This window comes from Miniopterus natalensis, chromosome 8 (assembly GCF_054644295.1).
Source record: "Miniopterus natalensis isolate mMinNat1 chromosome 8, mMinNat1.hap1, whole genome shotgun sequence".
Taxonomy (NCBI): Eukaryota; Metazoa; Chordata; class Mammalia; order Chiroptera; family Miniopteridae; genus Miniopterus; species Miniopterus natalensis.
The window spans coordinates 25,462,407-25,479,184 of NC_142088.1; the positions used below are offsets into that span (position 1 = coordinate 25,462,407).

The 16,778-nt window shown below is 38.9% G+C and overlaps 1 protein-coding gene across 1 annotated transcript; it reads right to left on the minus strand.

The window, feature by feature from the left end:
* Positions 1-33: 33 nt before the first annotated feature.
* Positions 34-14,368, minus strand: MARS2 (methionyl-tRNA synthetase 2, mitochondrial). Its single transcript, XM_016195542.2, has 2 exons — positions 11,338-14,368; positions 34-68 (listed from the first exon to the last, which is right to left on the minus strand). Exon 1 carries the CDS (start codon positions 14,366-14,368, stop codon positions 12,527-12,529), a length of 1,842 nt encoding a protein of 613 aa, XP_016051028.2. The 3' UTR covers positions 34-68; positions 11,338-12,526.
* Between the last annotated feature and the right edge of the window lie 2,410 nt (positions 14,369-16,778).

Consider the following 16,778-nt stretch of genomic DNA (forward strand, 5'->3'; position numbering starts at 1 on the left):
ACTTTGCTGATCTGTGCTCCCAAGTTCTTGTATGCAGAAATGATACATTTACCATTCAAATCAGGACACTTGAGAGTGAAAGGAGTCACCAAAAATAATTAAAATTACTTTTGAAATACGAACTATTGAACAACAAAGAAGTTTATCATATTAACAAACCTGTAAAATCATTCTATTCAAAGACTATTTTTCAAAAATGAAACACTAATAATAATACAATAGGCAGAAACCTACACTGTCACAGGGAAATTGGAATGTAGGTTACCCTATTAATATATTACAGAATGAATGTAACATTATACTGGGATCCAAAAATACAGTCTGAAAGGTATTATGCCATAAGAGATAGGCCTGAACTCTTCTATTACTTTAACCCTGGAAACTTTATGGTTTCTGGTTTAGCCACTGATACAGCTATATAAATAGAATTGTGTTTAGGAATAAAACTGTTTCCCTGTTATAAACATGAAATCATAGAATCATATAACTTAAGAACTAGAGCCTATAATGTAAATAATATTAAGATATTAGTTTTAAAATATTGATAACCCTGTGTAACTAAATTTGCTATGTACTTACTAGGTAGTTCTAAAGAGAAGTTTTGGTTAAGTTATTGAAGATTGTTTAAAGTCCATGATAATATTCCTTATAAAAGCTATATTAACTTTGTTGATATTGATGATAATCTATTATAAAAATCATACTTAGAATCGCATTTTTGCTTACTATATTATTCCATGGCCAGAATAACACCTTATATTTATATAGCACCTTAAAATTTATGATAACTTCACATACATTATCATTTTATCCACTTAATGTTTTTGTGAGATAATCAGGCAACTTTTTATAAGAGAAATGAGACTTAGAAAAGTTAAGAGAATTGCCCAAGATGATATAAATATTAAGTGGTAGGACCCAAAACTTCTAATTAATAATAAATTGTCACCTGTGAGGAGGCCAGTGATTCTGGGTAGTGGGGAGGGTGAGAGGGGAAGATCCTTAAAAAACACAATACTTTCAGAAATAATTTTTGTCTCATCCATGAGTTATCTTTTGTTGGATCACTAAAATTAAATCTTAGACAAATTAAATCTTAGACACAAATAAAATGTCTATCCTAATCCCTTAATCATCTGAGTTTGGATCAGAAATTATTTTAATTCTAAAATAAACAAATTGTGATAAACATGAAACTGTTTAATCATGCTTTTATCAAGTAACCTAAGTATGAACAGTTTCCTGACCAAAATAGTGGAAATAGAATTATTCTAGAATTTAGTTTAGATTAGTAATCAAAAATTTTCTTTAAAAGTGTTATAAAACTCATTATTCTGGGAAATATAAGAAGGAAGACAAGTTAAGAAAGGCCTTCTAAATTATCCAGAAAAACATTAATCCCTCTGATAGCAAAAGATAGCGATAGGTGGAGCCATCTACTCTTTATATTTGGGGAACATGGCACATTTCCACATTTTTGAAAGCATAAAGCCCACCAAGAAGAACAAATGAAGCTTTGGTTGCTTTTCTTCTTTCTTTCCATTCTTCTTGCTAATAACTACAATATAGGTATTTATCAGTCTGTATAAACCCTCCATGAAGAGTTTGCTATTTGGGGAAAGGGTTATTGTAATTTAGGGTGTTTTTTTAAACATCCTAATGACAAGTACCAAACTCATGCCACTTTTTATACTGACAAAATGCATGTGGTTTTAAGATAAGTGGGGATCATTAACAGAATTGCCTACTGAAGTCTCCTTAGCTCAAAAATTGCAACAGTGCCTAAGGTTAAAGATAGCCTGATTTCATTGGAGTGAATTTTCTCACAGCACTCATTTTGATAATTATCTTTATTTTACAATAATTCATAAATGTTTCTTTTCTGGTTAGAAGTTTTGTAACTTCACAAAGTATCATGAAGTGATATGAATAAGCTCTGTGTAATTGCACTATTTAAAACATTTTTAACCATAGAAGCATCAAAGTCTCATGGTCCATAAAAAATTACCCATTGTTTTTATTAATTATTCCTGATAGTTACCTATTCTGGCATTGGCAAGTTGTTAAATAGGCATGCTCAGAGTCTTGGTAGATCAACAGAGTGCCAAATGTTCCCAAGTCATGGAAGGTATAATGGTACGTTATCAAACATCCCTCTTTAGAGAAATTTTGCTTTTTATCTTAGACATTTTAGTTAATTTCCCTTAATTTTGGTTGCTAGTTTTTAGAACTACTGGAACACTTGGTATTAGATTTCTGTTGTCATTTTCAGGCTGGGTAATTGATTTGGCCTACATACTTCTTTCAAGTTCTATTCAACTTTGTGAAATAAACTCAGGCTCCATGATGCTTGCATTTTTCTTGAACAACAACATTCAAACTCAAATAATGAATGTTGGCAGGGCAAATGATGAGATTTTCAGGCAAAAGAATCTGGCTAAACACTGATGCTCTGAAGTAGGCATTAGTCATTATAGATGCCTTTGCTGAAATTTTCCTATTTGAGTGTCTTGAGCAAGGCATTATCTCCAGTAATCTTTATCCTCAGCAGTGTGTTGAATAAAAATCACTTGTTGGAACAGAGTCTGTTCATTGGATGTTTTACTTAACACTAGGATAAAATATTACTCTGTTCACGTGAAAGTTTATTAATAATTCCCTGATTTTCTCTGGATAGTTGCTTTCTCAACCATAGGATCTGACTCTAATTTTGTATATCACTAAGTATATAAATCTTTTTAACAAATCTTTATCAAAGATTATAACCTAATAATTGAGAAATAGATATGGCTATTTTTAGTGAGTCTTTTTATAGCCCTAGAATGCCTGCCTATCCAGCAGCAGGTTATAAGGTAACCTACTCTTCCTAATAGGATCTCCTAAAGCATTCCTTGTCTCCTCAAAATCCAGGCCCAATTAACGTTATTCTTAAAATCCTTCCCTTAAGTAATTATAAAATAAGAGCCATTTAAAATGCATTAAAACCCTGATTTTCTTTAAATCTCTTAATAGGAACCAAGGTTGCATTCTGTGAGAAGACGCTTTTCTCAATCTTCATCCGTAGATCTGAAACCTCGATATTCTCGAAGCCCACACTTCCTTCCTAGAAAAGACCTCAGAGCAGAGGGTGCAATTCTTATTCCACCTTCCTCTGTTGATTCTGTTAAGTAGAGTCTGGGATAACTATTTTATCCAATAATACAAAACAACTAGCCCTATGTGTGGTCTGGTAACAAATATGAGGGTTTTGGATGTGGTTAAGGTTGAATATTTTTGCTTTTTTAAGGGAATTAAATCTTAGTAGGCAGAACATTGGAGGTGTAGGATAAAATCGTGGTTTCCTTTACTACTTCACACACACTAAGTAACAAATAGAACAAAGGATATCTGTAAAACAAATATCTTGGTAAAGTTTGAAAAATTCAGTTGTCATCTATTTCATCAACATGATAATGTAAAAAACAACCACTTAAAAACATCTTTAGTGTTTGCATTTTTCAGTTTTATTCCAAATTTTTCATATATGTAGACATAGCCATGGCATATACAGAATATACATAGCAACAGGCCATTTGTTGTAATGTAGAAAATTTTTAAAAACATAATATATAAAAGATTCTAGCTTCTACATCATTTTGGTTTCACTGTATTTAGGTTAATGTATATTTACCCATATTAAATGTTTTTTATAAACTGTAGGTTTACATTAGAAATTTTGACAGATATTAATACATTTAAAAATAATTTGTATATATAATATATGGAAATCTGTCATATTATGACCATTTATTTTATACAAATTACTATGCACAAAGTTCACACTATTCTTAAGTATACTTAAAGATATCTCCGTATCTATTTGTGGCCCTCTTTTGTCATTCATGCAAGAAGTATAGGGTTCTTATAGCATCTTAGCAAGTATAAGCATTCACTGCATACATCATGTCAGGTTCAACACATATTTCTCCCCTTAACACAGTGACATTGTCAGTATTCCTTTTTATCTTCCATTCAGGTCTTAGTTTGTGAGATTATTTTATTCAGGTTAAATCCAACTATTTGTGAGAACAGTTTTCAATTAAAATAATACATTTAATATCCTAATGTCTATGCAAAAGGAAAAATGAAAAACTCAGCAACAATCCTATGTTTACCAATAGATTTTTATGCCTGTGCCCTAGCTATGTGTCTGTCTTTAGAGAATGACTTGTTTAAAACTTTTGAGTTCAGACTTACCTACCTGCACATATTGGATGTTTTAAAAACATCTACCTCTGCAAACATATCAATGATGAGTTTTGATAACTTGGTTGGATTTGGCTAATGCCCTTCTCACTACTCTCCATGTTAAGCAATAAGTTTTCACCATTTTTCCTTTGTTTTTCTGTCTGAGATCAGGTTGACTTTCAAATTTTTACACTTAGGTACACACAGTTATACATTTATACTGGTTTTTGTGCCCCAGAACTGATAGCTCCACTTTTAGATGGTCTCCATGAATTATGGAAAAAGGAAGTGCTATATACTCTCCTTAGGCTAGAAAACTAATTTAATGACATCAGTTACATCCAAAAATGTTTTATTAAAAATTTGTTATGAATTAACTACTTTCTAGAGGTTGACTTAATGTGGACATTTTAATAAGAAAAAACTTTATAGTTTGAAGACTGATTACTATTTTTTATACTAAGTCAGACAGTGTTATAATGAATGTCAAAAATATTTCCTTTATATTTAGCAAAAAATACTCCTTCCAAATCCTAAAATGGTGTGAAAATCCAACCATCAGCTTTTATACAATTAACTATACATATTTTCAATACTTCATTTTATTTTAGTACTTACAACTTTCTTCTATAATACCAAAATAGGCTTCTTACATGTTGTAACTTGATTTATTTAAATGCATTCCAGTAATGAGTTATAAATAAAACTAAACTCAGAAATAAAAAGTTTTGTTTTCTAAAAATGTAGGGAGTTTCCATAAAATAAGTTTCATAGAATTTTAAATATAAAGTTAGTGCAGTAATTTCAGTTTACCAGGATTGAAGATTCTTTGCTTTATGAAAGTCTTCATAAAGTCATTTACTTAGTGACTTTTGAAGGTAATCAAAAAATACCATATATTATTTATAATACATACATCAGTGTGATTCTATTAACGAGTCATAGTCTGCAGTGCAAAAAATACTGGAAAAGTGCCCTTTGTGCCTTGCTAACTATAGAACTGTGTAGCCTGAATTTAAAGACTTTTGATGAAATCATTTAAAACATAAAGATATAAGTGTTCTTGGCCTTCCAAGTTAGCAAGAACTTAATACCTTTTGATACATTTTAAAAAATACAATACAGATGATAGCTAAGTTTTATATAAGCATACGTTTTATCACACTTCATCAAGGTGTAGCCCATGTCCAACATAATAGCTACATTTCATAAAACATGTAAAATATGACAGAGTATTCTTTACGCAATTTATAATAAAGTCTCTAATTTGGGGAAGTTAGAATATGTTTTGATCGTCATATATGAGATTATATTTTAGCAGGAATTATCCAGTATGTATCATTTTAGCTAACGGGGTGGTATATGCTTTGATAATAACTGGAGTCAAAGGCATTTAATCTGGTTTCTGCAGGCTTGTTAGGAAAGATGTCATAAGAATACAGTAATAAATGTTCAGTAAATTCATAGAACTTAAACTGTTAGCAAATAGCTGAGTCTTTTAGTAAGTTCATTTGTATTAAAACTGTATGTATGAAATGAAAAAGTTTCAGTGTTTGTAACCTCTAATAAAATTCTCTGGCCTTGTTACTAAAATAGTTAATTCAAATAAAACTTTTGAATATTGATGTTTTCATGTATAGAGATAAATGTGTATTTTAAGTATCAATTAGTAAAATGTTGTTTCAAAATACTTAGTTTCATGAATATAATATACTTTCACTTAGAGAACTGTTGGAGTCAAGATTAGGAACACTGTTCTGAAAATCAGAAACAAAATAATCTTAAGGAAAAATAAAAATAGAGACTATAGTGTTATTAAAATTTTTTTAAATTTACACCAGGACACATAAGCAGGTTTAGACTAATAAAGGAAACTATTGAAAGCAAAAGAGAAATATATCATATTTTATGATAAAGGTAAGAATTTTTTCTAAGTTTCTATTTTGGCTGTCATGTTTCATAAGCTAGCTTTCAAGAACTAATTCTTCATTTTGAAACAATCATTGATAGATTTCAATTAAGGATTCTTATTTAGACTTTTCATCTTCAGGTCTTTGGATCTGTTATACTACTCCCTCCTCCCCACAGTACAGTGCCTTCAGTATATATACTCACTGATGGATTGTGGTTTTGGTGACAAGGATGGTGCTGAAGCTCTGGCATTGAGACAAGTTTGAGTCTAGGCTCTCCTGTTTTACAAGCTGTTTAACCTTAGCCAAGTTACTTAATTTCTCTGTGCCTCACGTTTTCACGTTAAACAGAAATACAGAATAAATGGGAAAAATAAATGAGAGAACACAAATAGAGAACATAGAACTTTTGATTCTCTCCCTTCACCTTTGCTTATTACTGAACCAACAGTTTTTAAAAATGGCAAAACTATGGACAGGAGCTTCTCCCTTTTTAATCTATAGGGAGGGTTTACTGAAGGGGTAGTGTATTTGCTGACATTTCTATTCAAAAAGCAATTTGTTGTCACAGAGGCATGCATGGAAAAAGACCAAGTTTTAGTCACAAAACATTGCCTGCTATAAAACTGTTATTGTTTTTCACACTTAGCAGTGATTCGCTTGGTAGTGAGCACTGAAGACTGAAGTGCTAATATCCAGTGTAAGCTATTTTTACTTCCTCATTGCATGGTTTCTGAATTCATGAAAGGCAGTTTTTTGTTGGGTTTTTTTGTTTTTTTTACAGACTTCAACACTTCTTGTCATTTTCAATTTTAGCTTTAGCTCTTTACATTTTGAAGCTGTTATTAGATCATACAAGTTCATAATTCTTTTATTCCTTTTATATTGTCTCACTTTATCATTAGTAATGATTTTCCCTTCAATATAGATTGTCTACTATTAATATTATACCAGCTTTCCTTTGGTTAATATATGCCTACTGTTTCTTCATGTCATATCTTCTTACGTTTAAGTATATACCTTTTAACTACATACAGCTTTTCAAATTTAAGCTTGAACACTGCTGTCTTTTGACAGAGGTTCATCTTAGGATGTTTTATTACAATTACTGATATATTTGTATTTATTTCTGCCATATTATGGGTTTTCTCTTACCAAATTTCTTACTTTTCCTTGCCCTTTTTTTCTCATGTCTTCTGTTGGATTGTTTTAATATTTCATATGACTTGAAAGAAATACATTCTGTTGGTATTTTAATGATTAACCTAAAGTGTGTAACATGCTTGTTAACTTTATATTTTTTAATATTTATAGCTTTTTAACCAATAGACACTTCTAGACTAGTTCAAAGGAAGCCAAAGTACTGAAACTATCTTATTTAACATGTTCCAAAGTAAAAGATAGTACCTTTTTTAAAAATTTTAATCAAGCCCGGCTGGGCATGGCTCAGCAGTTGAGGGTTCACCCAGGATCCAGGCAATCAGGGTTCGATTCCTGGTCAGGGCACATGCCCGGGTTGCAGGCTCAATCCCCAGTTGGGGGCATGCAGGAAGCAGCCCATCAATGACTCTCTCATCACTGATGTTTCTATCTCTCTCTCTCCCTCTCCTTTCCTCTCTCTGAAATCAATAAAGATACAACTTTTTTAAAAAGTTCTCTTAAAAAATTTTAATCAAGAAAAAATGTAATTGGTCATATTTTTATTGAATGTGTTGAATTAAGAGATAGAACTATGGTTCCAGTCTATAACAATCATAAATTAGTTTTTGAAGGTTTGTCGTCATGTTAAAGTTACAAATCAGTGATTGTCAACTAATGCGGGTACATGCACAAGGCATAGCCTTAGGAGTGGTATAGCATAAGGTCAGTACCATTTTCACCATACCATACACTAAGAAAGGTGGCATCATCCATTTCCACAGTTATTCCTAAATCTGTCCCCTCCAGTTTACCCAGTGAATCTTCCAGGCCTCCTGCAGACATTTCATCCCAAATCCTTAATGACTTGAAGGCAGGGCTCATCTCTCCTTGGAGCTATAATTTTCTTCTTGCAGATGGCACACTTGGTTTCCTGAAACATCCTGACATCTTTTATATCATCTTGTTCGTAAGTGAGGAAGGGTCATGTACTTTAAAATCCATGGTGAGTTAAACTGTGTCATAAACCAAATGGAGGTTAAACTCAGTTCACAGCCAAGGATGGAACTTCTATACTGTAGCCTCACCTTACTTTGGTAAAGATTCAAATACAGCTGAACCTCCCAATAGCAATTCGTGGGAAGAGGCACAGACTATATTATTTCTAGTCATCAAGGCATTGAAGGATCTTCTTAGTGGACAGCTCTTCCCAATTCCCTTTCCTCATCATGAAAATATAAGTAAAAACTGATTGATGTAATATAATCTTAAGCAGGTATTTTAAATGTGGTCAGTGATTCCTATTAGTTTCCTTAATTCAGAGGATCTATACTGGGTAATCCAGGACTACCTGAACATGAAGGAAGAGCCAATTTCACCTCCAAATGGGTTAGTGCTATAGAGGAAAGCTTAGGCTGGGCTGCTTTTTTCCTTTGTCTCAGAAAAGAATAAGACACTCTTCTTGAGAAGTTAAAATCCCTACTAAATAACCTTTATTAACTTGGTTGTTACTGTTCTGGCCCTTCCAGCAATATTAACCTTCAAATTTGGTGTGTTACTATTGATAAAAGCTAACCAATCCTATCCCCAAGTTCCTGTTAGAGAAAGGGGCAGGACTAGCTGTGTTATACTGAGATGACATATTTGATACTGTCTTAGTTTTGCAAGGGACTCAAAGGCTTTATTCTAGAACTGATCCCTGTAACCTGTGCTCTTGGTTACCCTAACCTGTCCCGTAGCTCCCCTTAAGCTCTACGAACTAGTAAACCTTTGCTGCAAAAATAGACACATTGCTGTCCATATGTCGACACCCTTTTAGGTCCTCTGATACTCTGGCAAAAGAGAGCGAGGATCTACCAAGGTTTATAGTACCCCATATCTTACCAACAATAAGTTTTATATTTGTTTTTTATTTTTAATATATCTTTATTGATTTCAGAGAGGGAGAGGAAGAGAGAGAAACATCAATGATGAGTCATCATTGATTGGCTGCCTCCTGCACACCCCCGACTGGGAATCGAGCCTGCAGCTGGGCATGTGCCCTGACCAGGAATCAAACCACAATCTCCTGGATCCTAGGTCAATGCTCAACCACTGAGCCACTCCCGGCCGGGCACACAATAACGGTTCTGTATCTAGTAGAACTATGGAGGCATTGCCTCCAGGAGGCAGTTATAGATTATCATACAGCAACTTTATGGACGAAATCTTAGTGAAGAGGCATGGCTCCCCCATAACTCAGTGTTACACCAATGCAGGCCAACAATGCAACTATAATCACTAGGGGTCAGGCAGAGTTCTGGGAAACCATCCCTACCATAATGCCCAAGGAGGAATCTGCTGAATGCTTGGTACTGCCACATGCTGCCCAAGTTACTTTATAAGTTATCCTACTTGGAGCCCCACACCCGACCAACTAGACTTTATTTTGGTTTTAGAACTTCCCAAATCTAAAGAACTATGTCCCTATCACAAGTACAACTACAAAAAAAATTTAAAAATTGGCCTGTGCCCCAGGGCCCATGTTTCAGCCTAGGCCTTCTTGAGTACTTCAGCAATCAACTTAATAGTCAATTTATCAAGCTCTTGGCCCCTACAGTCACACAGGTCCTTAAAAAAATAATGAGGCCTACTTCCAGAATAACAGATTTCAGTGAAATCAGATTATATTTATTTCTTGTTCCTGCCTATTCTTGACCTCCGTACAGCCACAGGTCATCTGACTTCAGAGATGCCTGATCTATGAGTTCACTTGTGGAACAGCCCTCTAATATAGAACGATGCCTCTTGACATACACGGTGCGTTGCTCACAACTTCTTGCATGACTTCATAGATAGAACTGTAGTCTACTGAGTTGACAGCTTGTTATTACTGTAATGGACACTCTATGAATACCTGATCAGTGCTCTATCATAACCTTCTGCAACACTGTCTCCAAGAATAACCTAAAATGAAAACTTGAGAGTTTCAATAGTAGTATTTGAGAGAAACCTTTCTGGTAAAGGGATCCAAAGATGCCAGATAAGGTGTTAACAGTTCTGGCGTAGGGGGATTCTTAGATGCCTACAAGTTTATCATCTCCCAAAAGTGGTTAGGATGCCCTCTCTCAGGAGTGCATGCCCTTCAGTTTTGAGTTTTACCTATCCTCCACTCACCATTCTTAAAGTGCTGGGTCAAACTGAATACATCCAGTACCTAAAGGATATCTGCTTTACCTCCTACAGAGAGAATCAAACTGGTTCATCTTCCATATCACCACAGAATAGGCCAGACCCAACTTACCAGTTTTTCATTCAAAATAACTTATCTTCTGTAATAATTATGCCTTCTCCTCTTATAATCCCCTATTTCCTTGTGCCCTCCAGTACCACAAATATTCTGGTAGCCAGTTAAATGCCTGCACAAATGACAGACTGCACAAAAGGAACTCCATTAACACCCAGCAAGCAAAGGTCCAGTGTACTGACCAACACTAGGCCATAGGAAAGCTCAGTCAAGTGGAAGACACACTCTCCATTCATGACAGGAACTGTAAGACTGCTTAAAGGGCACTGCAAAGGCAGAGGTTATCATTCCACTGGTTTCCCAAGTCTACTTTCCATCACCCATATAAACACATCCCATGTCTTTCACCACTCTGCTCCATCCAGGATATTCTCAATCCTAGGCCCCAGTAATCTGCCCTAATAATCCCAGCAGGTAACTGGAATATGTCATATGGAAAGCCCAGGATTCCAGTGTAACGAATAAGGAGGGTCTGAAGGAACATTTGTAGAAACAGTCATTCCACTTTTAGAATGCCTTCCAGCATTATTTTTTAAGCAGTGTTTCCAAGCAAACAGAAACCTCTTAATGGAAACTGGAGCCAAATAGCATATAAATTAAGTCTGGGGGACTAGCAGCCTAATAGTTTACTTCATAGTAAGCCCTCTCTACTTGCTACTATGCTTAGAATGGATATTTCAAGGCAGGTTCTCATTTTAAACTTTGGCCTAGCTGTCCAGTCAATCTCCTATCAGATACAATGCTGGCTTACTGTGTAGTCATTATATAAATTAATACCTTAACATCTTCTTTGTGATGTTCCTATGGAGCCTTGGAGAGATCCCTAAATCCAGTTTGAGATTCTTGGAGCACTGATCATTCCTCCCTTCACCATCACCTTCAACAAATGCAACAGTACATATCTGAATAAGGTACTTATGAACTCCTAAACTTTAATTACAACTTAAAAGAGCGAAAGAAATAATCAGTAAAAACACTTAAAAGTAAATGTATTAACATTTATAACTATTCTACAATTTATTGTATTATAGATCCTGACTGATGAAAATAAATGTAAGGCAAATTATGTATGTGAATAACAAAATTGAGACTAATATAAAGAAAACACTGCCCTTTTGAACCATTTATAGATTTCTTTAATCATACCTCTAAATCTGTTATTAAAGTTTAAAATTTTAACATACCAAGTACCTCAAGAGAGCTTTAGAATTTATCATAGATAGTCCAAACAAACTTAATGGATACATTTACTTATTAGCTTACAAAACGTTTAGAGTAATGTCCTTTTTCAGTAGTCTGAAGAAAACTGAGGATTCTGATCTTTTTTTATTGCTTTCTGTAAAACAGCAGTGGTTGCAGTTATCACTCATTTTAAAGCAATAAAATTTTTCTTTAAATTCGGCAAAATTCTAAAGATTCTGAAATCTCAATGCTAAGTAATTCAACATGTGAGACTAGAGCCATCTACTGGTTGAAGTGTAATATTACAAAGCACAACTACTAGACTATTAATATTAACAAAGTATAGGGAGTCATGGTTGTAAATGAGACCCAACATATGTAACAAAGTAGGGCTAAAAGTTGAGGTAGGGGGCCTCCAATCCCCACTCTTAATTTGCCCAGCAGAGGCTAGACCAATGGAAAACAAGGCAATAGAGGTAGTCTGGGCAAATAACCTAACTGGTTTAGAAGGAGGTACAATAAGAAGGAATAGTATCAGCAAAGTTGTCTCTTAACCATCTTTCCCCAGAGACGTCTTAGAGACAAAGGACAGTAGTTAATGGACACAGAGAACTGAAGAGTCCGGGGTGGGCATCTGAAGGTTTTTAACCTCTTCACAGGGACATCACTTAATGTGCTCATTTGATGCAACATTTTAGAAAACATTAATATAACTTTCCTGAAAATGCAAAATAAAATAACATTTGCTTTTTTACCACAAGTCATAAACCATAAGAATGAGTTTCTAGGTCCTATGAGCTTTCACCAGCCAGGCCCTGGACTGGTCCAATCGTGGAAACAAGAGCCCAGTTTCAGGTCCCAGACTCCTCCCTTCAAAAGGGCAAGGATGTCCATAGAATCGAGGCAAGAAATTGAGCTCTCCAAGGCCCCTCTCTGTGGCAGAAACCCCCAACCTGGACAGCAGCTTGTCAGCTAGGCTTGGGGTGACAGGCTGGAGCAAAGTTCCAAAGACTCTCAAGCATTCCAAGGCCACATGAAGCACAGTACCCAGCCAGGGAGCATCCACTGGGCTCTCCCAGTTCAATTTCCATGGTGTATGCCTTTGGACAAAGCCATTAGTTTGCCGGACACAGCTGGACACTGCCTCCAGAGCCTTATAGATCTGAAAGTTAGCATAGTGGTCTGCTACCTGCTTGGGCAAAGTGGCCACTGCACTCACCAGAGCATAGTCCTCTGCCTGGGCACGAACTGATGGCCCCGCCAACCCTGGCTCACTGGGAAAGCAAGTAGTGCAGAAGGCCGGGTAGGTGCCAGAAGGATTTATCCTATTGGCAGTGCATCGGTTCAGGAGACCTCCCAAAGCATCTGCCAGCTCAGAGTCTAGCAACTTAACCACCTTTTCATCATAGTAATCACAGTCCCAGTTGGGGACACCCTGACGGAGGAGAAAGTAGCGGAAGCCATCCACAGTGTAGCGTTCAAGGCAAGTTCTGGGATCCACGACGTTGCCCAAGCTCTTAGACATCTTTTGGCCACAGACTGTCCAGTGAGAATGGACATAGATGCGGTTTGGTGGGCTCATGCCTGCCCCTAAGAGGAGAGCAGGCCAATAAATAGCATGGAACTTGAGGATGTCCTTGCCTATGATATGAGAGGTGGTCGGCCACCATAACTTGAACTCAGCATTCGGGTAGCCAATTACAGTAAGGTAGTTGACCAAGGCATCCAGCCATACGTAGATGGTCTGCGAATCGTCCCCGGGCACTGGAATGCCCCAGTGCAAGTGGCTACTCCTGCGAGAGACTGACAGGTCCGGCAGCTCCTCCTCCAGCCACTGAAGGACAGCGTGCTGGAAAGGCTCGGGGGTGATCACCTGCGGGTTGTCCCGCAGCCACCGCTGGAGCGGCTCCCGGAACTGGGAAAGCCTGAAAATGTAGTTTTCTTCCTTGGTCCAGGAGACGGGGTGCCCGCTCTCGACAGATACAGGGCAGGGCTCCCCCGACGGGCCGGGCTGCCGGCTGACCTTGGTCTCAGGCAGGAAGCACTCGTCAGAGGCGCAGTACCAGCCTTCGTAGAGCCCCTTGTACAGCAGACCCCGCGCCTTCAGCGCGCCCCAGAAGTGCTGCACCGCCGCCCGGTGCCGGGCCTCGGTGGTGCGGAGGAAGTCGGTGGAGGAGATTCCGGAGTCCCGGAAAAGCTGCTGGAACTGGGCCGAGACCCGGTCGCACAGCTCGCGCGGGGCCAGGCCCGCAGCGGCGGCTGCCTGCTGAATCTTCAGGCCGTGCTCGTCGGTGCCGGTGGAGAACCGCGTGGCGCCGGCGCCGGGAGCTTGGAGGCGACGGTGGCGGCACAGAGCGTCCGCCAGCAGCGCCGAGTACAGGTGCCCGATGTGCGGCGCCGCGTTCACATAGAAAATGGGTGTGGTGAAGTAGGCGCGCGCTTCGCGAGCTCCGTCGCGGGCACCGAGAGAGCCGGAACTGTAGAGACGCGGGCTCGAGGCCTCCAGGAGCGGCAGCCCGCTCGCCCAGGAGCGTCCCAGCAGCCGCTCGGCGGGAAGCCGCAGCATGATGCCGAGCGGGCCCCACCGGCGGAGGGGGCGTTCTGAGAGCGCGTGGGACGGGCGCATGCGCAGCCGGCCCAGCCGCTGCTTCCGGCTCCGAGCGCCGGCCCCGCCCGCCGCCGCCCGTCCCGCGCCTGCGCCCGCGCCCGCGCCTGCTCCCTCCGCCCTCTCGGACCGCGGAGGTTTTCGCCGGGAGTCCCGGCGGCGTGCGGGGCTGGCGCTGGTTCCTCTAAGCCCTAGCGGACCTGGGCTCAGGGGGCTGTGAAAGCGGGCAAACCTGTATCTCTGCGTAACTTCCTGTATGCCCTGCTTTGGGTGGAAGTTTTAAATTTACGGATCTGTTTTCCTCTCACGGCCGAGCTGCTTGTGGGCGGGGATTTTGCGTTCGGGCGTCTCCGCCGTCGGCGGCCGGCGCGGGGGGCGCGCGGGGGGCGCCTCTGCGTGGGCCCCGCAGCTCCTCAGTTTAGTCTCGGGCCCTCGTGGGCACGTCCGGGGGGCAGGGAGAGGGGCCGGAGGGAAGGGCGAGGACTGGAAAAGGAAGGGAAATCTTCACACGCTCAGGGTTTGTTGAATGAACAAAAAAGGTAGATTTGTAGTGTGTTAAGCCTTAGCCAGAGATTATTTAGAGCCAGAGAGGTGGGATGGACTGTGTAGTCACTGCACAGAAGGACTTGTAACTCTTCCAGTTTATTTCCCAAAGTAGTTGTTAGTAATTTTCTTTTAAAATGGCCTTGGAGTTGTTCTTGGAGCAGTTTTTTCAAGTTTGCTCTTATTAACGGAACTCTAGCTTTACTGGAGGGGATGTTTCAGGAGCCCAGGATTGGATTAATATTAATCCTTGTTTTATGACATGCTCTCACCTTTGGTCTATGACTAGCCGTCTTTTTTTTTCTTCTTTTTTCATTTAATTACCATAGCCATTTCGTAATAAAATGGAATAGAACACCTGTGAGCCCACGTCTCGACCTAAGTCCTGGAAGTGTTTCCCCCGCACGGCCCGGAAGAGCAGCTAGAGCAGCCCCCCACCCGCTGAAGCGCATATTCTTGCCCTGCCCCACCCAGTGCCGAATCAGCCTGGGGGACCCGGCCGCCAGGGGGCGTTAATGAGCTCTCCAGGTGATTCCGAGGCACGCGAAGTTTGAGAACCGCTGAACTCCATTACCAGTGACTTAGTGTGTTCTTTTCTCCTGGGCTTCCTGTTCTCCCGGAGGTAATCATTGCCCAATTCTGTACTTTTTTTCTTCTCACTCATGTTATCACATATGTAGTATGTCTAAGCAACATACTGTTTCATTTCGCTTGTATTTAAACATTTTTAAAAGGATATCATGCTACATGTAGTCTTCAGCTTGCCTCTTACTGAGCATTTTGTTACTAAGATCATCCATGCTTTTGCCTGTAACTCTAGCTAATTCATTTTGACGGCCTTGTAATAATTCATGAATGGAGGCATACAGTAAGCTGGATCTGATTTCTGTGGTGACGTATAAAGCGGACCATCAAATTATAGATAAGCACAACAGATATCCTTTGGGTATTTAGCTGATGTCCTCCATGTGACCCAGCAGTTTAAGAAGGGCAAGTGAAGGATAGGTAAAACTTTGAACTGGAGGGTATGTACACCCTCCAGAACTAGGCAACAAATCCAGGCTAAGTGTCAGAGAAATCAGGTTCTCCAACAACTCGGCCCCCCTCCTCCCTGCTCCCTCACGTTGCATGGAATCTATTCTTCAGCATACAAACATACTTTTTTTTCCTATCTTAAGAAGAAATAAATTCTCAACCACTGCTGCTCCATTTCTTTCCTTCCCTTTGTAGCAGAGCTCCTTGAAACAAATGGCTGTTGATGCACATTTGAGTGGTTCAGGTTTTTCCTGTTAGTAACGTTCTCATATATATTTCCTGGGACTTATATGCTAACGTTTATCTTGCATATATATCTAGGGGTGATATTGCTGGATCATAGGGGATGTGAATGTTCGATTTTGAAAGATAATACCAAGTTGTTTTCCAACATGGCTGAACAAACTTACATCCCCATCAGCAACGTACCATTAAAGAGGCCTCTCCAGCACTACTACTTAATTTTTTTGCCAAACAAGTATAAAATGCTATCTCGCTAATGTTCATAGAAACAATATTCACAATAGCCAAAAGGTGGAAACAACCCACATGTCTTTCACCTGATGACTAGATAATCAAATGTGGTGTAGCCATACAATGGAATATTATTCAGCCATAAAAAGGAACAGAGTACTAATACCACCACATAGATAAACCTTTAAAACATTATGCTAAATGAAGGAAACCAGACACACAAGACCACATACTGTAGATTCCATTTGTACGAAATGTCAAGAATAGACAAATGCATAGAGACAGAAAGATTAGTGGTTACCATGATGTGGGAGAAAGTTGGGAGAGTGAATGCTTAAAGGATATGGGTTTTCCTCTTAGGGCGATGAAAAGTTCTGGA